This window comes from Coregonus lavaretus (assembly GCF_964263955.1).
Source record: "Coregonus lavaretus genome assembly, chromosome: 26".
In the NCBI taxonomy this organism is placed as follows: Eukaryota; Metazoa; Chordata; class Actinopteri; order Salmoniformes; family Salmonidae; genus Coregonus; species Coregonus lavaretus.
Window position 1 is genome coordinate 16,794,853 of NC_140013.1, and position 23,942 is coordinate 16,818,794.

Genomic DNA, 23,942 nt, shown 5'->3' on the forward strand with positions numbered 1-23,942 from the left:
GTCTGCGTAGACCAGTATATACATCCGCTTACCATTTGGCAAGGAAATTCTATTCCAGGAGCAAGAGCTTTGTGAAGATAATGCAGGGCGAAGGGAAGTTCTCCTGTGAGAAAAACGGTATTGTTTTTGCTCGCTACATCATCCAAGGGGTGGAGCTGATAAAGGGACAGAAGACCCTGGACTTTTTCTATCTGGTAAGGTTAAAGGGATGTTCCACTCAAAATACAACCTAATGTGATTTTCCCACTTACTTTGTCTGTAGTTTTGGGATATATATATTGCTTACTTCTGTATTTGATTGTCATGTTGTGTCTGGAAATATTTGAAGAATGACTCAGGAAAACCGTACAGTACTTTACATGCAGTTGAAAAGTTAATCATGGGTGATATACAGTAATTTAACACTTTAATAATGTAACTTGAAGATATTTGTATCAGATCTCCCAGGTTTTAGCCAATGTTCCTGTCTCCCTGGGTCATTATCTGGTTATTAATGTTGATGATAACACTTGGCTGTCTCTTATGTCCCAGGTTATATCTAGAGGCAGCATTCAGCAGCATGGCCGTCTTCCTGTGACCGTTAACGACGGAAAAGGTAAATTAATTGGTCTTGGATTCTCCGGAATGCTTCCTGACATTTTTCTTTAGGACTTCACAGAACCCCACTTGATTAGAGAACATACCTCCTCGAAAGGCCTAATGGCATTAAACTGGCATTGGATGAAAATCTGTCATGACAGGATTCAATCATCCAGATTACATCTTCAATACAAGTTGTTACTGCACAGTGCACAGTATATTTAAATGGCATAGACTAATCACAGAACACGATGTCCGTATTGGATGATCTGTGGTTTACGGTGACTTAATGTCAATCCCATTGTCCGTCTCTCATGTTAGTAAACCAAGGGGAGCTGACGCTCTCGCTGCAGCGGATGCCTGAGCTGACCCCTTTTGCCCAGGTGGTGGTGTACACCATGCTGCCTGGTGGGGAGGTAGTAGCAGACAGCCAAGACTTCCCCATTCACCTCTGCCTGAAAAACAAGGTAGGCAAAAAATCTTTTGCCAGCTACATGAAATGTCAAAATGTCACATCAGAGAGCCTGAGCCATATGGATATATCGCGGCAACGTGCACTACAATCGATTTCCAAAATGACTTTGCATCAGTATATGAAATGAAATGCTTCAACTGCACCTCTTGGATCATCACAAATCCGTTGGGTCTGTTTTTATCCCTTTAAACAGTACTGTAGCATTATGATATGTGGGCTCTGTTGCAATATTCACATCAGTATGCTACTGTACTTTAAGTGAACCAATGTGTTGGACATGTATGGTTGTATACAGTGCCTTCAGAAAGTATTCACACCCCTTTACTTTTTCCAAATGTTGTGTTACAGCCGGAATTTAGAATTGATTGAATTGAGATTTTGTGTCACTGATCCTCATTCTGTTTGCAACAAGGCACTTAAGTAATACCCCAAAAATATGGCAAAGAAATTAACTTTTTGTCCTGAATACAAAGCGTTATGTTTGGGGCAAATCCAACAAAACGCATAGTACCACTCTTCATACTGTATTTTCAAGCATGGTGGTGGCTGCATCGTGTTATGGGTATGCTTGTCATCGGCAATCAGAAGAAACGGAATACAGCTATAAGCACAGGCAAAATCCTGGAGGAAAACATTTTTCAGTCTGCTTTACAACAGACACTGGCAAACAAATTCACCTTTCAGCAGGACAATAACCTAAAACACAAGGCCAATTCTATGCTGGGGTTGCTTACCAAGAAGACATTGAATGTTCCTGAGTTACAGTTATGACTTAAATCGACTTCAAAATCTATGGCAAGACTTGAAAATGGCTGTCTAGCAATGATCAACAATCAACTTGACAGAGCTCAAATAATTTGTAAAAGAATAATGGGCAAATATTCTACAATCCAGGTGTGCAAAGCTCTTAGGGACTTAACCCCCAAAAATACTCACAGCTGTAATCGCTTCCAAAGGTGCTTATACAAAGTATTGACTCAGGGTGAATACTTATGTAAATGAGAAATTTCATTTTAAATATATGTGCGAAAATGTCTAACACGTTTTCACTTTGTCATTGTGGGGTATGGTGTGTGTGGGTGTAAAAGTGGGTGAGAAAAAACATATATTAAATCCATTTTGAATTCAGGCTGTAACACAACAAAATGTGGTAGAAGTCAATGGGTATGAATACTTTTTGAAGGCACTGTAGATATATTTAAACAAAGCTGTGATGTGTCCCCCTTTTCTCCTCTCCAGGTGTCCCTGAAGTTCTCATCCCTCCAGGAGTTGCCAGAAGAGAAGACCTCTCTGAGCCTCCAGGCCCACCCAGGGTCTCTGTGTTCTGTCAGGGCCATTGACCAGAGTGTGCTGCTGCTGCAGCCTGAACAGGAGCTCAGCCTAGACTCTGTACGTTGTCCATGCATGCGTCCCAAATAGCACCCTATTCCAAATGTAGTGAACTACTTTTGACCAGGGACTCAAAAGGGGTTTGGTCAAAAGTAGTGCACTATATAGGGAATAGGGTGCCATTTGGGACAGTACACAGCCCATCACAATCACTTACTAACCTTTGACTCACCACACAAAGCTGAAGCTTAACCACGATCACACAAATCCTCCTTTGGCATTGTTTTTGTGCACCCATGTATTTCAAGATAGGCTTTGGCTCACTTTCAGCTTCCTCTAACAATGTTTTAACTACTGTCTGATACTTAAAGTTTAAACTTCTGGGACTATTCCATTGGTTTTCTTGTACCACTCAAGCTTAGTCGAGTGCAGATCAAGTATTTGCTATATGTATTTAACCCAGGTGTTATCCTATGCGCTGACCTTGTCCTGACTATGTACTGGCCCTGTAACCTCTGATCACTTTCTGAACAAACTCTGACCATGCACCGACCACGCTCTGACCGTGTCAAGATGCTGCGGATGATCAAGTCAGTATTACTAGAGTTATATTACTTATCTCTCTGCAGGTCTTTAGTCAGCTGCCTGTTCAGAAGTTGTCTGGATATTCATACAGAGTAGAAGACTCCTACCCATGCCTACCATATCCTCCAATCATTAAAAAGGAGATGGAGGTGCCCCCTCCACCTGTACCTAAACTGGCCGAGGAGTTGGAAGCACCACCCGTACCTGATAGGAAAAAACGCTCATTCTGGTTTGGCCCCAACAACGACAAAAACGACGTTTACAACATCTTTAAAGTAAGAGGCTCAAATAAGTTTGCTGTTTTTGTCTGTTTGGGATATGGAAAATGTATGTATATATATACTTAATATTTATTTAAGTAAGAGGTTCAGGCTAAAATGGCGTCTTTTTGACGTAGACACTGAATGAATTCAAATTCTGTGAAGTGAGGATTCAGAAATAAGTAGAACGACATATACACAGTGTCTACGAAAATGTTTGGGTTTTAAATCTAATTCCAACTTCCTAAAATTAAAAGTACAGAAAATTACAGAAAATTACAGAAAATTCTAAAACAGTGTCCGGAAGGAAACGCCATATCATCATCAGTTTTGCTAAATTATGTTTGGGTTTTAAATCTAATTCCAACTTCCTAAAATTAAAAGTACAGAAAATTCTAAAACAGTGTCCGGAAGTAAACGCCATATCATCATCAGTTTTGCTAAAATGGCGTCTTTTTGACGTAGACACTGAATGAATTCAAATTCTGTGAAGTGAGGTTTCAGAAATAAGTAGAACGACAGATACAGTGTCTACGAAAATGTTTGGGTTTTAAATCTAATTCCAACTTCCTAAAATTAAAAGTACAGAAAATTCTAAAACAGTGTCCGGAAGTAAACGCCATATCATCATCAGTTTTGCTAAATTATTTTTGGGTTTTAAATCTAATTCCAACTTCCTAAAATTAAAAGTACAGAAAATTCTATAACAGTGTCCGGAAGTAAACGCCATATCATCATCAGTTTTGCTAAATTATGTGATATGGCGTTTACTTCCGGACACTGTTTTAGAATTTTCTGTACTTTTAATTTTAGGAAGTTGGAATCAAGATCCTGACCAACTTCGACGTGAAAAAAACTTTTGACTGTAACGTACACGTTACACACTCTATGGAATATGGCACAATGGAAGAAGAGGGTATGATACGCTAATGTGTAAACCTTTCTTGTCTTAACCTAATAAAGGATTGGTTTCTATGTACATATATCTGATGTAAATCTGTAGGTAAAATGGTTGCTCTAGTATCAAACACCAACATGATGACAGAGACCTCAGCCGTTGTAGCCTCTGACGGGCCTGAGGAGACCGTCCGCACATACTTCCCTGAGACCTGGATCTGGGACCTGGTGCCTGTGGGGTAAGCATTGTAACAGACACCATATTTGTAGTCCAATTTCTATTTAATTTAACGCACATTCCTTTTCGTGGCGTGCTGAGCTGATGATGCCTTGTAATAGGGTAATACTGAAACTACAGGCACGTTTTTGTCCAAAGGGTCGTTTTTTAAGGGGGGAATATTTTTATTTAACCTTTTTTGAATTGACCATAAATCATGTGTTCTAATGTTAATATATATTTTGTTTTTATTGCACCCTTTTCACCACCACCAGAGATACAGGAAAAGTGAACGTTGAGAAGACTGTCCCAGACACCATCACTAAGTGGGCTGCAGGGGCATTCTGTACTTCCCCAGTGGGTTTTGGCCTGGCTCCCAACACTGGCCTCACTGCCTTCCAACCCTTCTTTGTGAGTCTGACGCTGCCCTACTCTGTCATCCGGGGGGAGGTGTTCACACTCAAGGCCACAGTGTTCAACTACCTCTCCAAGTGTATCATGGTAAGCCCGCCCAGTATTGTCTCTTTCTTTACCTCTCCAAGTGTATCATGGTAAGCCCTCCCAGTATTGCCTCTTTCTTTACCTCTCCAAGTGTATCATGGTAAGCCCGCCCAGTATTGTCTCTTTCTTTACCTCTCCAAGTGTATCATGGTAAGCCCGCCCAGTATTGTCTCTTTCTTTACCTCTCCAAGTGTATCATGGTAAGCCCTCCCAGTATTGTCTCTTTCTTTACCTCTCCAAGTGTATCATGGTAAGCCCTCCCAGTATTGTCTCTTTCTTTACCTCTCCAAGTGTATCATGGTAAGCCCTCCCAGTATTGTCTCTTTCTTTACCTCTCCAAGTGTATCATGGTAAGCCCTCCCAGTATTGTCTCTTTCTTTACCTCTCCAAGTGTATCATGGTAAGCCCTCCCAGTATTGTCTCTTTCTTTACCTCTCCAAGTGTATCATGGTAAGCCCTCCCAGTATTGCCTCTTTCTTTACCTCTCCAGTCCCACTTCATTTGGATAGTCCCTGTAGACCAGGGGTAGGCAACTAGATTCAGCTGCTGGATGATTTTTGTTGGAGTGGTCGGGGGGACGGAAAATAATAATAATAATTTGTACTCTGCTAACTAAGCCCAAAAAGAGGTTGTATTTGAAAATAACTATTGAATGTGAATAATTGGGAATAGATTTCCTAAATTAAACTCATTTTAAGCTGAATTCCTGGTGATTTAAAATATATACAGTACCAGTCAAAAGTTTGGACACACCTCATTCAAGGGTTTTTCTTTATTTGTACTATTTTCTACATTGTAGAATAATAGTAAAGACATCAAAACTATGAAATAATACATATGGAATCATGTAGTAACCAAGTGTTACACAAATCAAAATATATTTTAGATTTTAGATTCTTCAAAGTAGCCACCCTTTGCCTTGATGAGCACTTGTTGGCTGCTTTTCCTTCACTCTGCGGTCCAACTCATCCCAAACCATCTCAATTGGGTTGAGGTCGGGTGATTGTGGAAGCAAGGTCATCTGATGCAGCAGTCATCACTCTCCTGGGTCAAATAGGCCTTACACAGCCTGGAGGTGTGTTTTATGTTTTATTGTCCTGTTGAAAAACAAATGATAGTCCCACTAAGCGCAAACCAGATGGGATGGCGTATCGCTGCAGAATGCTGCGGTAGCCATGCTGGTTAATTGTGCCTTGAATTCTAAATAAATCACAGGGAGGGAGGGAGGGAGGGAAGGAGGTAGGGTGTGCGGGCGGGAACGAGGGGAGGGGAGGGAGGGAGGGAGGGAGGGAGGGTGGGCGGGAACGAGAGGAGGGAGGGAGGGTGGACGGGAACGAGGGGAGGGAAGGAACGAGGGAGGGAGGGAGGGTTGACGGGAACGAGGGGAGGGAAGGAACGAGGGAGGGAGGGTGGGCGGGAACGAGGGGAGGGAAGGAACGAGGGAGGGTGGGCGGGAATGAGGGGAGGGAGGGAGGGAGGGAGGGAGGGAGGGAGGGAGGGAGGGAGGGAGGGAGGGAGGGAGGGAGGGAGGGAGGGAGGGAGGGAGGGAGGGATGGAGGGCGGTAACGAGGGAGGGAGGGTGGGCGGGAACGAGGGGAGGGAAGGAACGAGGGAGGGAGGGATGGAGGGCGGGAACGAGGGAGGGAGGGATGGAGGGTGGGAACGAGGGATGGCGGGCGGGAACGAGGGAGGGAGGGAGGGAAGGAAGGAAGGAAGAGACGAGGGAGGGAGGGAGGGAGGGAAGGAAGGAAAGGGAGGGAGGGAGGGAGGGAAGGAACGCAGGGAACGAGGGAGGGAGGGAATGAGGGAAGGATGGAAAGAGATAAGGAACAAGGGAGGGTAGGGAGGGAAGGAACGAGGGAGGGAGGGAGGGAAGGGACGAGGGAGGGGGGTAGGGAAGGAACGAGTGAGTGAGGGAGGGAGGGAATGAGGGAGGGAGGGAACAGTTGAACCATGGTACAATGGTGACCAAGAGGAGAGGAGAGGCTAGAGGATGAGAGGGTGATAGGTTGCTAGCTGATGGAGGGGCAGGTTGATGGATGACTGGTCCTGACATGCATGTTATTGTCTCCCTGGCCTGAACTATAGGGGAGGTGAGTTTGAAAGTGAGTGCCGAGGCATTGAAGACTGAGAAGTTCTGCGGCAGCGAAGTGGCCACGGTCCCAGAAAAAGGATGCATTGACACCATTGTGCAAACACTGCTGGTAGAGGTGAGTGTCTGTCCTGTATAGAAAGTCCACTGTTAGTCCACACTAGGGCGAGGGTAAATACATTAGAATAGATATCCCATGCTATTGTATGTTTGGTATTTTGATGAGGAGACCAGCATGTTTTGGTGTTTTAAGCCCAAATGCAGTTAGTCACCGCCTCATGCATAATAAATAAATTGAAAATATTTTTAAAAGTTTGAATAAAGATTCTATCTGGGAATTACTTAATGCAAATATTTTCCATTCATTTTGGATTGAGCCATATAGCTGGACTGACACAACAGACGGCCTGGGACGTAGACTTATTAAATAAAAATGGACTTATCTTAACATTAGTCTACTTTTCATATCTAAAATATTTAATTAACCTTTAAATGGTTACCATATAAATTCTATGATAGAATTAAACAGAGTTGTCATCATTAGACAGTTTATTATTTTGGTGCTCTTTTACCTGAAGAAAGCCAGTGGTCTGTCTTTTCTCAATGTCACTTTCCCTCTATCAGGCCGAGGGAACCCAGGAGACCGTCAGCCACAACGCCCTGCTCTGCCCTGCAGGTTATCTCCTGACCTCTATCAGTCATTTTACTTTCTCATAATTACCCTGATGATTATGTTGACGTGCATTTGTTTTGGTTTAGATGACAGATATGTTTTAAGTGGAACTTGTGATTGTTTATAATTTGTTATAACGGTTCGCAAGTCACTCACGGTCTGTCTCGTTCATCTGTCTCGCGTCACCAGAAGGCCCAGTGGAGAAGGACATCTCTCTGAAGCTGCCTGAGGTGTTTGTGGTGGGCTCTGCCAAGGCCTCCCTCTCAGTACTGGGTGAGAATACTCCATCTGTTTGGCTGAGTTTTCACACCTAATTCTAAGTTTTGTCAAATGTTCAGGATATGTTTTCCATTTTGGTGCAGATAGGCAAGTGTAGGAAAGGATTGTTCATCCCTCTTCATGACGAGGGAAGTGACTATTCAAGTATTCAACCTGCCGATCTATGACTGCCTTAAGGTTATGTGTGACGATAGGGATAAGTGTTGGTTAATTTTAGGGCTAGGGTAAGAAACAGGGATCTGCCGGTCGAATAACAACTGCCATTAACTAGAGACCAATGTTTGATTGATTGTCTCAATGGTTGGTCTCTTTCACAAGGCGACCTGATGGGTCGGGCCATGAAGAACCTGGACAGCCTGTTACAGATGCCCTATGGCTGTGGAGAGCAGAACATGGTGCTGTTTGCGCCCAACATCTACATCCTCAACTACCTGCAGAGCACCAGGCAGCTCACCAAGGAGATCCAGACCAGGGCCACAGGCTTCCTAGAGAGTGGTGAGTGAGCTGGGTCCTGTTCAGTAAGGCACAACATAGCAAAACTGTTTTAAAATATGTTGCAACAAAAAACAAGCATTTATTATCAGACATGTTCAGTTACAGCCTGCACTCCCTGTTTTACTCAATAAAAATGACAAAATCTTCCTACTGGACACAACCCTGGTGAAATGGACTGCAATGCTTAATGGATGTTTAATGGAATACATAGAATGCACTGGGATATGACAAGATAATTTGCAGTAAGACTTTTTAAATAATTAGCAGTGATTGAACAGGAGTCTGCAAAGATCAACACTGTCTGACAGTTTGTGGTCTGATCATTTCTGTGTGCATCTCACCTCTGACTAGCAACAACCTGTTGTCTATATTTGGCACTGAACCAGTTAACTGCACCTTGCACATATAATAGAAGTCCCTAGAAGGAGAATCTGTTTGTTCATTTGGCCATTTGTGTTGCAGGCTACCAGAGAGAGCTCAACTACAAGCATAACGATGGCTCCTACAGTGCCTTTGGGCAGAGCGATGAGTCTGGAAACACCTGGTCAGTTTATTGGAAGTCCACTCAGTCATTATAACTTATCTTAGATAATTCCACAATTTAGAAAAAAAAAAAGTAAAGTCCCTCTTGAAAATGACATTGGATTAAGGGTGTTACAGTATGTAATCAAGGCAGGAATGTGATCGTCTCCAATCAGTATTAGTATGTGCTGAAGCCAATTATTATTGTGGCAAGTATAGAGTTGGCTTCAGCACATACAGTATGGCTACTAACTTCTGTTATCTAGATTCTATGATCCATAGTTTAGGTAAGGCTCACCACATCTAATCTTAGTAACTCCAGTGACATCTTTCCCATGTCCTCTCAGGCTCACCTCCTTTGTGCTGAAGTCCTTTGGCGGGGCCAAGCCCTACATCTTTGTGGACCCCGCCCACGTTGCCCAGGCCAAGGCCTGGTTGGCCAGTCACCAGCAGAAGGATGGCTGCATTGCGTCAATGGGGAAACTCTTCCATAACGACATGAAGGTAAAGGGGAATCAGAGCTCAGTTGGTAGTAGTAGTAGGAGGAGGAGGAGGAGGAGGAGGAGGAGGAGTAGTAGTATCTTACTACTGCCACCAAATGTGAAAAGGTAACGTTAAGGGGAGAGATTCAGCAGGAGGTTCTGGTGCAAAAGTGTCCCTTTCTATTTACAGTGCAATGGTGGGGTCGGCATAAAATTCTGGATAACTAACAAACAAAAGACTTGATAACAATACATAGTCTAACATCAAATATGTGTACTTTACATAATTCATATTGCACTGACACCGAGGATAATGTACTGTTCAGCAGGACCTTAGGACCCCACGTGTGCCCCAAAGAAGCACAAAAGTGCACATGCTGAGCACAACAAGAATCCCAAGCATGTTTTAGCCTGTCCTGAGAACACACCACCTCCCCAAAGTGACCTCAGTCTGACTAGTCCTGACAGCTTTTGTGTATCTCCAGAACACTACACTTGAATCTGAAGGGCTTAACAGGTTCCCCCCCGTTAACTTAGGTCAAACGTTTCGGGTAGCCTTCCACAAGCTTCCCACAATAAGTTGGGTGAATTGTGGCCCATTCCTCCTGACAAAGCTGGTGTAACTGAGTCAGGTTTGTAGGCCTCCTTGCTCGCACAAGCTTTTTCAGTTATGCCCACAGATTTTCTATAGGATTGAGGTCAGGGCTTTGTGATGGCCACTCCAATACCTTTACTTTGTTGTCCTTAAGCCATTTTGCCACAACTTTGGAAGTATGCTTTGGGTCATTGTCCATTTGGAAGACCCATTTGCGACCAAGCTTTAACTTCCTGACTGATGTCTACAGATGTTGCTTCAATATATCCACATATTTTTCCTTCCTCATGATGCCATCTATTTTGTGAAGTGCACCAGTCCCTCCTGCAGCAAAGCACCCCCACAGCATGATGCTGCCACCCCCATGCTTCACGGTTGGGATGGTGTTCTTCGTCTTGCAAGCCACCCGCTTTTTCCTCCAAACATAACAATGGTCATTTTGGCCAAACTGTCACGGTTTCGGCCGAGGCTGCTCCTCCTCCTGGTTCGGGCAGGCTTCGGCGGTCGTCGTCCCCGGAGTACTAGCTGCCACCGATCGATGTTTCATGTTCGTTTGGTTTTGTCTTTATGTTGTACACCTGTGTCTTGTTAGTCCTCGTTAGTGTCCTATTTAGTTCTCGTTGGTTGTGTTTGTCTTTGTGTGTGATTGCTCATCTGTTTTCGTGTTGGAGCTACGTACTTCCCTCCAGTGTTTTGGAGAGGGTTTTCGCACATGTTAGTGCGCCGTTTGTTTGACACCTGTGTGTGCCGTGATTTCGCCTTCGGGCTTATTGTGCTTATTTTCTACGTGATTATTGCACTAAAGTCTTTTGGACTGAGCTTCTGCGTCCTGCGCTTGATTCATGCACCACACCTACCTTCAGCACCCCTTGACAGAAACACACCTGAATGGAATCAGCAGGATCTGCAGTTACGCCTGAGTCGCTCGAGGAGCATGTCCGCGGCCAAGATGACCAGATACGACAACTGGGGACCGCTCTACAGGACGTCATCAACACCTTGCACCGATGGGAGGCCAGCGGGGTACCCACGCCTCCACCTACTCTGCCAACCCCATCGGCCGGTCCACCAGTCCCAGGTCCGGAACACAGGGGGATTCGGCTCTCGCTCCCGAGGGCGTATGACGGAACAGCTGCCGGGTGTCAGGGGTTCCTCCTGCAGGTGGAGCTCTACCTGGCCACTGTACACCCGGTGCCCTCGGGACACGAGAGCGTTTCCGCCCTCATCTCCTGTCTCACGGGCAAGGCGTTGGAGTGGGCTAACGCCGAGTGGAGGAAGATGGACGGCAACACCATCTCCTACGCCGAGTTCTCCCGTCGCTTCAAGGCCGTGTTCGACCATCCACCTGAGGGCAAAGCGGCAGGGGAGCGTCTAGTCCACTTGAGACAGGGGAGGAGGAGCGCACAGGCGTTTGCTCTAGAGTTCCGGACTCTAGCGGCGGACGCAGGGTGGAATGAACGGGCCCTCATTGACCATTTTCGATGTAGCCTACGGGAGGACGTTCAACGTGAGTTGGCCTGCAGGGATACCCATCTTACCTTCGACCAGTTGGTCGATATGTCCATCCGTCTGGACACCCTGCTGGCCACCCGTGGACGTCCCGAGGGGGGTCCGTCCATTCCGCCCTCCGGCACCTCCAAGCCGAGCCCTATGGAGCTCGGGGGTGCCGGCGCTAGAGAAAGGAGGAGGAGGAGCCCGAAGGGGCCTGTCTCCTGCACCAAGTGCGGTCGTGGAGGTCACACTGCGGCCAGGTGCTGGGGAGGGTTCTCCGAGGGAGAAGACAACAGGCCACGCACTGGGGGGGCCTCCCAGGTGAGTAGACGTCCCACTTACCCAGAGCTTTCTGTTGCGCACTTTTGTATACCTGTTTGTTTTCCACAGGTTGCACCTCATTCCCAGCATAAGGCGCTAGTAGATTCAGGCGCAGCTGGGAATTTTGTTGATCGGAAGTTTTGTGTAGATTTAGGGATCCCTCTCCTACCTGTTGACAAACCTTTTCCCGTTCATGCCTTAGATAGCCGCCCGTTGGGGTCGGGGTTGATTAGGGAGATCACAGCGCCACTTAGGATGTGTGCGCAGGGGGGTCATGAAGAGACTATACAGCTGTATCTGATCGACTCTCCTGCGTACCCAGTGGTGCTGGGAATTCCCTGGTTAAGCACCCATAACCCTGCTATTTCGTGGCAACGGAGGGCTCTCGATGGGTGGTCTGCTCAGTGCGAGGGGCGATGTCTGGGTGTTTCCGTGGGGGCGACTTCGGTGGAAAGTCCAAACCAAGTGCCCGCACTGCACATTCCACCTGAATATGGGGATTTAGCTCTCGTGTTTAGCAAGACTAGGGCGACGCAGTTGCCTCCTCATAGACAGGGGGATTGTGCGATTGATCTCCAGGCAGGAGCAGCGCTCCCACGGAGCCATGTGTATCCTTTGTCTCAAGAGGAGAGAAAAGCTATGGAGACTTACATAGCCGAATCTTTGAGACAGGGATACATTCGGCCCTCCACTTCTCCCGCCTCCTCGAGCTTCTTTTTTGTGAAAAAGAAAGATGAAGGGTTGCGCCCGTGCATTGATTACCGTGGTCTCAATCAGATTACTGTGAAATACAGTTATCCACTCCCTCTGATTGCGACCATGACGGAGTCATTGCATGGAGCGCGGTTTTTCACAAAACTGGATCTCAGGAGCGCGTATAACTTGGTGCGCATTAGGGAGGACGACGAATGGAAGACAGCGTTTAGTACCACGTCAGGTCATTTCGAGTATCTTGTCATGCCATATGGGTTGATGAATGCTCCATCAGTCTTCCAATCCTTCGTAGATGATATTTTCCGGGATATGCAGGGACAAGGGGTGGTCGTGTACATTGATGATATTCTGGTGTACTCGTCTACCCGAGCCGAGCATATAACCCTGGTGCGTCTTGTATTGAGGAGGCTGTTGGAGCACGACCTATATGTCAAGGCAGAGAAATGTCTGTTTTTCCAGGAGTCGGTCTCCTTTTTGGGTTATCGGTTGTCCGCGTCAGGGGTGAGAATGGAGGTGGATCGTGTGTCCGCTGTGCGTAATTGGCAAACCCCAACCACTGTAAAAGAGGTGCAGCAGTTCTTGGGCTTTGCGAATTACTACCGGAGGTTTATCCGGGGTTTTGGACAGGTGGCAGCTCCCATCACGTCCCTTCTGAAAGGGGGTCCGGTGCACCTGCAGTGGTCAGCTGATGCGGACAGGGCCTTTGGGAGACTGAAGGATCTGTTTACGTCGGCTCCGGTGCTGGCGCATCCGGATCCCGCATTACCCTTTCAGGTTGAGGTGGACGCGTCTGAGGCAGGTATAGGGGCCGTTCTCTCTCAACGGTCCGGCTCGCCACCTAAACTCCGCCCCTGTGCTTTTTACTCAAAAAAGCTCAGCCTGGCGGAGCGTAACTATGACGTTGGGGACAGGGAGCTGTTAGCTGTAGTTCAAGCCCTTAAGGTGTGGAGGCATTGGCTTGAGGGGGCTCAACACCCTTTCCTCATTTTGACTGACCATCGGAACCTGGAGTACATCCGGGCAGCGAGGAGACTGAACCCTCGCCAGGCTCGATGGAGTATGTTTCTCACCAGGTTCGTATTTAAAATCACGTACATCCCTGGGTCCCAGAATGGTAAGGCAGATGCACTGTCCCGGCGGTATGACACGGAGGAGAGGTCCGTTGAGCCTACTCCCATACTACCGGAGTCTTGCCTTGTGGCACCGGTGGTGTGGGAGGTCGATGCCGAAATCGAGCGAGCGTTGCGTACCGACCCCAGCCCTCCACAGTGTCCTGAGGGTCGGAAGTACGTTCCGCTCGAGATTCGGGATCGACTCATTTACTGGGCTCACACGTCACCCTCCTCTGGACATCCGGGTATTGGCCGGACAGTGCATTGCCTTAGCACTAAATACTGGTGGCCTACTTTGGCTAGGGATGTGAAGGTTTATGTCTCCTCCTGCTCGGTGTGCGCCCAGTGTAAGGCGCCCCGACATCTGCCCAGGGGTAAGTTACAACCCCTGCCCGTTCCACAACGACCATGGTCCCACCTCTCGGTGGATTTTGTGACAGACCTTCCCCTCTCTCAGGGGAATACCACCATCCTGGTCGTTGTGGACCGGTTCTCAAAGGCCTGTCGTCTTCTCCCTATGTCGGGTCTTCCTACTGCCCTACAGACCGCTGAGGCCCTATTTACCCACGTCTTCCGGCATTACGGGGTACCCGAGGATATAGTGTCTGATCGAGGCCCCCAGTTTACCTCCCGTGTTTGGAGAGCGTTCATGGAGCGTTTGGGGGTCTCGGTTAGCCTTACCTCAGGGTACCACCCGGAGAGTAACGGGCAGGTAGAACGTGTCAACCAGGATGTGGGTAGGTTTCTGAGGTCGTATTGCCAGGACCGGCCTGAGGAGTGGGCACGGTACATTCCCTGGGCCGAGATGGCCCAGAACTCTCTCCGCCACTCCTCTACCAACCTAACCCCCTTCCAATGTGTGTTAGGTTACCAGCCGGTTCTGGCACCGTGGCAGCAGAGCCAGATCGAGGCCCCTGCGGTGGATGATTGGATGAGGCGCTCGGAAGAGACGTGGAACGCTGCCCACGTCCACCTGCAGCGGGCCTTCCTTCGTCACAAGGCGAGCGCCGATCTCCACCGCAGTGAGGGGCCGGTGTACGCACCTGGAGATCGAGTCTGGCTCTCTACCAGAAACCTACCCCTCCGCCTGCCCTGCCGGAAGCTGGGTCGGCGGTTTGTGGGGCCCTTTAAAGTCCTGAGAAGATTGAACGAGGTGTGTTATAGGTTACATCTACCTGTTGAGTATAAGAATATTAACCCCTCGTTCCATGTGTCTCTTCTCAGGCCGGTGGTAGCTGGTCCACTCCAGGACAATGAGATAGGAGAGACTCCTCCGCCCCCACTGGACATCGAGGGGGCTCCGGCGTACACCGTTCGGTCCATCTTGGACTCCAGACGCCGGATGGGGGGTCTCCAGTATCTTGTGGAGTGGGAGGGGTACGGCCCGGAGGAGCGGTGCTGGGTGCCGCGGAGGGACATCCTAGACCCATCTCTCCTGTTGGAGTTCCACCGGGACCATCCCGCGCGCCCTGCTCCGCGTCCTCCTGGTCGTCCCCGAGGCCGGGGTCGGCGCACGGCTGGAGCCGCGCGTCAAGGGGGGGGGTACTGTCACGGTTTCGGCCGAGGCTGCTCCTCCTCCTGGTTCGGGCAGGCTTCGGCGGTCGTCGTCCCCGGAGTACTAGCTGCCACCGATCGATGTTTCATGTTCGTTTGGTTTTGTCTTTATGTTGTACACCTGTGTCTTGTTAGTCCTCGTTAGTGTCCTATTTAGTTCTCGTTGGTTGTGTTTGTCTTTGTGTGTGATTGCTCATCTGTTTTCGTGTTGGAGCTACGTACTTCCCTCCAGTGTTTTGGAGATGTCAGAGTGCTGTGTGTGGATGAGTGAAAGGAATCAAGCGCAGGAACCAGGATGACTTCAACAGACTTTAGTAAGGTCCAACACATGAACAATGAGTCGCCAACCCAACTGGGCGGCGCGAACAATTACGCACACACACAGTGCGGAAAAAACAAGAAAAGCGCACGCAGTGCGAACTCTCGAAAACAACAACGAGAGATATACAAACTCCTCGGAGGCAGGCTGACAATAGACAATCACGCATAACACCTGACCCAAACACACGAAACTAAATAGGGAACACAATCAAACACAAACAAGGGACAGGTGTTACAAAGAGACAAAACCAAACGAACATGAAACATAGAACGGTGGCAGCTAGTACTCCGGAGACGACGACCGCCGAAGCCTGCCCGAACAAGGAGAAGGAGCAGCCTCGGCCGAAACCGTGACAGTACCCCCCCCTTGACGCGCGGCTTCAGCCGTGCGCCGACCCGGGGCTCGGGGACGACCCGGACGACGCGGAGCAGGGCGCGCAGGATGACCCCGATGGAACTCGGTCAGCAGGGACTGGTCCAATATGTCCCTCCTTGGCACCCAGCACCGCTCCTCCGGACCGTACCCCTCCCACTCCACGAGATATTGAAGACCCCCCATCCGGCGTCTCGAATCAAGGATGGACCTCACGGTGTACGCCGGAGCACCCTCGATGTCCAACGGGGGCGGAGGAGTCTCCTCTATCTCATACTCCTGGAGTGGACCAGCTACCACCGGCCTGAGGAGAGACACATGGAACGAGGGGTTAATATTCCTATAGTCTATAGGCAGTTCTAACATTTTTACATTTTACATTTTACATTTTAGTCATTTAGCAGACGCTCTTAACCAGAGCGACTTACAGGAGCAATTAGGGTTAAGTGCCTTGCTCAAGGGCACATTAACGTCATTTAGCAGACGCTCTTAGCCAGAGCGACTCACAAATTGGTGCGTTCACCCTATAGCCAGTGGGATAACCACTTTACAATTTGGGGGGGGGGGGGGGGGGGGGTTAGAAGGAATACTTTATCCTATCCCAGGTATTCCTTAAAGAGGTGGGGTTTCAAATGTCTCCGGAAGGTGGTGAGTGACTCCGCTGTCCTGGCGTCGTGAGGAAGCTTGTTCCACCATTGGGGTGCCAGAGCAGCGAACAGTTTTGACTGGGCTGAGCGGGAGCTGTGCTTCCGCAGAGGAAGGGGAGCCAGCAGGCCAGAGGTGGATGAACGCAATGTCCTCGTTTGGGTGTAGGGACTGATCAGAGCCTGAAGGTACAGAGGTGCCGTTCCCCTCACTGCTCCATAGGCAAGCACCATGGTCTTGTAGCGGATGCGAGCTTCAACTGGAAGCCAGTGGAGTGTGCGGAGGAGGGGGGTGACGTGAGAGAACTTGGGAAGGTTGAACACCAGACGGGCTGCGGCATTCTGGATGAGTTGTAGGGGTTTAATGGCACAGGCAGGGAGCCCAGCCAACAGCGAGTTGCAGTAGTCCAGACGGGAGATGACAAGTGCCTGGACCAGGACCTGCGCCGCTTCCTGTGTAAGGCAGGGTCGCACTCTCCGAATGTTGTAGAGCATGAACCTGCAGGAGCGGGTCACCGCCTTGATGTTGGCGGAGAACGACAGGGTGTTGTCCAGGGTCACGCCGAGGCTCTTCGCACTCTGGGAGGAGGACACAGCGGAGTTGTCAACCGTGATGGCGAGATCATGGAACGGGCAGTCCTTCCCCGGGAGGAAGAGCAGCTCCGTCTTGCCAGGGTTCAGCTTGAGGTGGTGATCCGTCATCCATACTGATATGTCTGCCAGACATGCAGAGATGCGATTCGCCACCTGGTTATCAGAAGGGGGAAAGGAGAAGATTAGTTGTGTATCGTCAGCGTAGCAATGATAGGAGAGACCATGTGAGGATATGACAGAGCCAAGTGACTTGGTGTATAGGGAGAAAAGGAGAGGGCCCAGAACCGATCCCTGGGGGACACCAGTGGTGAGAGCACGTGGTGCGGAGACAGCTTCCCGCCACGCCACTTGGTAGGAGCGACCGGTCAGGTAGGACGCAATCCAGGAGTGAGCCGCGCCGGAGATGCCCATCTCGGAGAGGGTGGAGAGGAGGATCTGATGGTTCACAGTATCAAAGGCAGCAGACAGGTCTAGAAGGACAAGAGCAGAGGAGAGAGAGTTAGCTTTAGCAGTGCGGAGAGTCTCCGTGACACAGAGAAGAGCAGTCTCAGTTGAATGACCAGTCCTGAAACCTGATTGGTTTGGATCAAGAAGGTCATTCTGAGAGAGATAGCAAGAGAGTTGGCTAAAGACGGCACGCTCAATAGTTTTGGAAAGAAAAGAAAGAAGGGATACTGGTCTGTAGTTGTTGACATCAGTGGGGTCGAGTGTTGGTTTTTTGAGGAGGGGAGCAACTCTCGCTCTCTTGAAGACGGAAGGGACATGGCCAGCGGTCAAGGATGAGTTGATCAGCGAGGTGAGGTAGGGGAGAAGGTCACCGGAGATGGTCTGGAGAAGGGAGGAGGGGATGGGGTCAAGCGGGCAGGTTGTTGGGCGGCCTGCAGTCACAAGTCGCAGGATTTTATCTGGAGAGAGAGGGGAGAAAGAAGTCAAAGCATAGGGTAGGGCAGTGTGAGCAGGACCAGCAGTGTTATTAGACTTAACAAACGAGGATCGGATGTCGTCAACCTTCTTTTCAAAGTGGTTGACGAAGTCATCCACAGAGAGAGAGGAGGGGGGGGGGGGGGGGAGGAGGATTCAGGAGGGAGGAAAATGTGGCAAAGAGCTTCCTAGGGTTAGAGGCAGATGCTTGGAATTTAGAGTGGTAGAAGGTGGCCTTAGCAGCAGAAACAGATGAAGAAAATGTAGAGAGGAGGGAGTGAAAAGATGCCAGGTCGGTAGGGAGTTTAGTTTTCTTCCATTTCCTCTCCGCTGCCCGGAGCTCTGTTCTGTGAGCTCGCAGTGAGTCATCAAGCCACGGAGCTGGGGGGGAGGACCGAGCCGGCCGGGAGGATAGGGGACACAGAGAGTCAAAGGATGCAGAAAGGGAGGAGAGGAGGGTTGAGGAGGCAGAATCAGGAGATTGGAGGGAGAAGGATTGAGCAGAGGGAAGAGATGATAGGATGGAAGAGGAGAGAGTAGTGGGAGAGAGAGAGCGAAGGTTGCGGCGGCGCATTACCATCTGTGTAGGGGCAGAGTGAGTAGTGTGGGAGGAGAGCGAGAGAGAAAAGGAAACAAAGTAGTGGTCGGAGACTTGGAGGGGAGTTGCAGTGAGATTAGTAGAGGAGCAGCATCTAGTGAAGATGAGGTCAAGCGTATTGCCTGCCTTGTGAGTAGGGGGGGACGGTGAGAGGGTGAGGTCAAAAGAGGAGAGGAGTGGAAAGAAGGAGGCAGAGAGAAATGAGTCAAACGTGGACATAGGGAGGTTGAAATCCCCCAAAACTGTGAGGGGTGAGCCATCCTCAGGAAAGGAACTTATCAAGGCGTCAAGCTCGTTGATGAACTCTCCAAGGGAACCTGGAGGGCGATAGATGACAAGGATATTAAGCTTAAATGGGTTAGTGACTGTGACAGCATGGAATTCAAATGAGGAGATAGACAGATGGGTTAGGGGAAAAATTGAGAATGTCCACTTGGGAGAGATTAGGATTCCTGTACCACCACCCCTCTGACCAGATGCTCTCGGGGTATGCGAGAACACATGGTCAGACGAGGAGAGAGCAGTAGGAGTAGCCGTGTTTTCAGTGGTGATCCATGTTTCCGTCAGCGCCAGGAAGTCGAGGGACTGGAGGTTGGCATAGGCTGGGATGAAGTCAGCTTTGTTGGCAGCAGAACGGCAGTTCCAGAGGCTGCCTGCGACCTGGAACTCCAGGTGAGGGGTGCGAGCAGGGACCACCAGGTTGGAGAGGCAGCAGCCGCGCGGTGTTGTGCGTTGTTTGTGTAGCCTGTGCAGAGACGAGAGAACAGGGATAGGCAGAGGCATAGTTGACAGGCTGTAGCAAATGGCTACAAAAATGCAGAGGAGATCGGAATGAAATGAGCTAAGCATCTGGGAGAGGAGAGAGGGGGGCCTCCCTCACCAAAAACTTCTACCTCAGAAACTAAAATTGTTTCACTGAACAGTTGTTCAATGTTTAAAGGAATAAACTCAAACCCACTTTATTCAGCTAGCCAACTATGACACCATAGCTGACTAGCATGCTAGCATCCAATAACACACAGTTTAACACACAGTTAAGCACCAATACTCACAACAAACCACCAATAGTGTGTTAACTAGCTAACCAGCATGCCAGCATCCAGTAACACACAGCCAAGCACAAACACTTGGTCACAGCAAACCACCAATAGTGTGATAACACACTAAACAGATCATTCGTGTCTGTGTCAAGTTCCTTTCATGACGCAGCAATGATTCAACATTGGCTAGCTAGGACAAGTATATTGTAATTAGCTACTACCGCACCGTTCGCTGGTCGTGCTGGGTAGCTAGCAATGGCCACTGTGTTGGCTTTGTTTTAAGAACGGCTAGCTAGCTAGCTTCGTGCTACACCCGGCACACAATGGCTACTGTGTTGACTCTGACTCTGTTCGAAAAAACGGCTAATTAGCTCGCTTCGTGCTACAGCCGGCACGGCGGAAGACACTGCCAAGACACAGTAGCTACCCACGATACCTAGCTATGACGCCGTAGCTGACTAGCAAGCTAGCATCCATTAACACACAATTAGCACCAATACTTGGTTACAACAAACTGCCAAGAGTGTGTTAGCACACTAAACAGATGATTCATGTCCGTGTCTAGTTCCTTACATAACGCAGAACGCAGCAAAAATTAAACGTTGGCTAGAAGCACATTTAACAGTGGGACAGCTAATCGTTACCAGTAGCTACCCGCTAGCTAGCTAGCCTCGTGCTTCGATACTAACCTACAATAACCTACGGAAACCTACAACAACAACAATACTAACCTATAATAAATACAATACCTAACTACACTAACTACCAACCTACGATCTAATGCATGGTTAAGCTATACTCAACACCAAATGAGAAGTTTGCTTACCTCCAGCTAGAGAGCTAGCTAGCCTCGAGCTTCAATACTAGCCTACAATAACCTACGGAAACCTACAATAACCCACGATACCTAGCTATGACGCCGTAGCTGACTAGCAAGCTAGCATCCATTAACACACAATTAGCACCAATACTTGGTTACAACAAACTGCCAAGAGTGTGTTAGCACACTAAACAGATGATTCATGTCCGTGTCTAGTTCCTTACATAACGCAGAACGCAGCAAAAATTAAACGTTGGCTAGAAGCACATTTAACAGTGGGACAGCTAATCGTTACCAGTAGCTACCCGCTAGCTAGCTAGCCTCGTGCTTCGATACTAACCTACAATAACCTACGGAAACCTACAACAACAACCTGTAACACACCTCGTTCAACCTCCTCCGGACTTTGAATGGCCCCACAAACCGCCGACCCAGCTTCCGGCAGGGCAGGCGGAGGGGCAGGTTTCTGGTCGAGAGCCAGACTCGATCTCCAGGTGCGTACACAGGCCCCTCACTGCGGTGGAGATCGGCGCTCGTTTTCTGCCGACGGATGGCCCGCTGCAGATGTACGTGGGCAGCGTTCCATGTTTCCTCCGAGCGCCGTACCCATTCATCCACCGCAGGGGCCTCGATCTGGCTCTCGTGCCAAGGTGCCAGAACCGGCTGGTACCCTAACACACACTGGAAAGGGGTTAGTTGGGTGGAGGAGTGGCGGAGAGAGTTCTGTGCCATTTCGGCCCACGGAACGTATCTCGCCCACTCCTCCGGCCGGCCCTGGCAATAAGACCTCAGAAACCTACCCACCTCCTGGTTAACACGTTCAACCTGCCCATTACTCTCCGGGTGGTAACCCGAGGTAAGGCTTACCGAAACCCCCAACCGTTCCATAAACGCTCTCCACACTCTGGAGGTGAACTGGGGGCCTCGGTCAGACACTATATCCTCGGGTACCCCGTAATGCCGGAAGACATGGGTAAACAGAGCCTCAGCGGTCTGTAGGGCAGTGGGTAGACCCGGCATGGGAAGGAGACGACAGGCCTTCAAGAACCGATCCACAACGACCAGGATGGTAGTATTCCCCTGTGAGGGGGGAAGGTCGGTAACAAAATCCACCGAGAGGTGGGACCAGGGTCGTTGTGGAATAGGCAGGGGTTGTAGCTTACCCCTGGGCAAATGTCTGGGCGCCTTACACTGGGCACACACCGAACAGGAGGAGACATAAATCCTCACATCCCTAGCTAACGTTGGCCACCAGTACTTCGTGCTAAGGCAGTGCACTGTCCGGCCGATACCCGGATGGCCAGAGGAGGGGGACGTATGAGCCCAACAAATGAGGCGATCGCGTACCTCGAGCGGAACGTACGTCCGACCCACTGGACACTGTGGAGGACTTGGGTCGGTGCGTAACGCCCGCTCGATCTCGGCATCAACCTCCCACACCACCGGTGCAACCAGACAAGACTCTGGTAGTATGGGTGTGGGCTCAACGGACCTCTCCTCCGCGTCATACTGCCGAGACAGAGCATCTGCCTTCCCGTTCTGGGACCCAGGGATGTATGTGATTTTAAACACAAACCGGGCTAGAAACATAGTCCAGCGGGCCTGGCGAGGATTCAGTCTCCTAGCTGCCCGGATGTACTCCAGGTTACGATGGTCAGTTAGAATGAGGAAAGGGTGTTGAGCCCCCTCGAGCCAATGCCGCCACACCTTTAGGGCCTGTACCACGGCTAACAGCTCCCTGTCTCCTACGTCATAATTCCGCTCCGCCGGACTGAGCTTTTTAGAATAAAACGCACAGGGACGGAGTTTAGGTGGTGTGCCAGACCGTTGGGAAAGAACGGCCCCTATACCGGCCTCTGACGCGTCCACCTCTACCTGGAAAGGTAAAGAGGGATCCGGATGCGCCAACACCGGCGCCGAGGTAAACAGGTCCTTCAGTCTCCCAAAAGCCCTGTCCGCCTCAGCTGACCACCGCAAGCGCACCGGACCCCCCTTTAACAGAGACGTTATGGGAGCTGCCACCTGTCCAAAACCCCGGATAAACCTCCGGTAATAATTTGCAAAACCCAAGAACTGTTGCACCTCCTTCACAGTGGTTGGGGTCTGCCAATTACGCACAGCTGACACCCGGTCTACCTCCATCTTCACCCCTGACGCAGACAACTGGTAACCCAGAAAGGAGACCGACTTCTGAAAAAACAGACATTTCTCTGCCTTGACATATAGGTCATGCTCCAACAGCCTCCTCAATACTCGGCGCACCAGGGCTACATGCTCTGCTCGGGTAGGACTGTACACCAGAATGTCGTCGATGTACACGACTACTCCCTGTCCCTGCATGTCCCGGAAAATCTCATCGACGAAGGATTGGAAGACTGAGGGAGCATTCATTAACCCATATGGCATGACTAGATACTCGTAGTGTCCGGAAGTCGTGCTAAACGCTGTCTTCCATTCATCGCCCTTTCTAATGCGCACCAAGTTATATGCGCTCCTGAGATCCAATTTAGTAAAGAACTGCGCACTGTGCAGTGACTCCGTCATAGTCGCAATCAGAGGAAGTGGATAGCTGTACTTCACCGTAATCTGATTGAGACCGCGGTAATCAATACACGGGCGCAGACCTCCATCCTTTTTCTTCACAAAAAATAAACTCGAGGAAGCGGGTGAAGTGGAGGCCCGTATGTATCCCTGTCTCAGAGACTCAGCGATGTACGTCTCCATTGCCTTCCTCTCCTCTTGAGACAAGGGATACACATGGCTCCGCGGGAGAGCTGCTCCTGACTGGAGATCTATCGCACAATCCCCCCGTCTATGAGGCGGCAGCTGCGCCGCCCTAGTTTTACTAAACACCAGTTTCAAATCCTCATACTCGGGGGGAATATGCAGTGCTGTCATTAGATTCGGACTTTCCACCGAGGTCGCCCCTATGGAAACACCCAGACACCGCCCCTCACACTGGGCAGACCACCCTTTAAGAGCTTTCTCTCGCCACATAATAGTAGGGTCATGGGTCATCAACCAGGGAAGGCCCAGCACTACCGGATACGCAGGAGAGTCAATCAGATAGAGCTGAATCGTCTCCTCATGACCCTCCTGCGCCATCATTTGAAGGGGTGCTGTGACCTCCCTAATCAACCCAGACCCTAACGGACGGCTATCTAGGGCATGAACAGGGAAAGGCTTATCAACTGGAAGGAGGGGAATCCCTAACTCTATACAAAACTGGCGATCTACAAAATTCCCAGCTGTGCCTGAATCTACCAGCGCCTTATGCTGGGAACGAGGTGCAACCTGTGGAAAACAAACAGGCAAGGTTAGGTGAACGACAGAAAGCTCTGGGTGAGTAGGGCGCCTACTCACCTGGGGGGACCCCCCAATGCGTGACCTGCCTTCTCCTCCACCGGGGGACCCTCCCCAACACCTAGCCGCGGTGTGCCCTCCTCGGCCACAGTTAG

At 49.7% G+C, this 23,942-nt stretch overlaps 2 protein-coding genes across 2 annotated transcripts in view; both read left to right on the forward strand.

Moving 5' to 3' along the window:
* Positions 1–4,325, forward strand: LOC311101883 (alpha-2-macroglobulin-like). Its single transcript, XM_084143117.1, has 6 exons — positions 1–194; positions 532–595; positions 901–1,046; positions 2,294–2,443; positions 3,013–3,243; positions 4,232–4,325. Exons 1-6 carry the CDS (start codon positions 81–83, stop codon positions 4,247–4,249), a joined length of 723 nt encoding a protein of 240 aa, XP_083999243.1. The 5' UTR covers positions 1–80; the 3' UTR covers positions 4,250–4,325.
* LOC311101541 (alpha-2-macroglobulin-like) overlaps positions 4,264–23,942 on the forward strand; it is a gene marked incomplete at its 5' end in the record, with an annotated part of 24,144 nt that continues 4,465 nt past the window's right edge. Inside the window, 11 exons of the mRNA XM_084142679.1 lie at positions 4,264–4,364; positions 4,618–4,843; positions 4,935–4,943; positions 5,085–5,093; positions 5,185–5,193; positions 5,285–5,293; positions 7,560–7,611; positions 7,798–7,881; positions 8,206–8,382; positions 8,845–8,926; positions 9,252–9,408. Coding sequence (XP_083998805.1) covers positions 4,264–4,364; positions 4,618–4,843; positions 4,935–4,943; positions 5,085–5,093; positions 5,185–5,193; positions 5,285–5,293; positions 7,560–7,611; positions 7,798–7,881; positions 8,206–8,382; positions 8,845–8,926; positions 9,252–9,408 — 915 coding nt within the window. The remainder of the gene's footprint in view (positions 4,365–4,617; positions 4,844–4,934; positions 4,944–5,084; positions 5,094–5,184; positions 5,194–5,284; positions 5,294–7,559; positions 7,612–7,797; positions 7,882–8,205; positions 8,383–8,844; positions 8,927–9,251; positions 9,409–23,942) is intronic.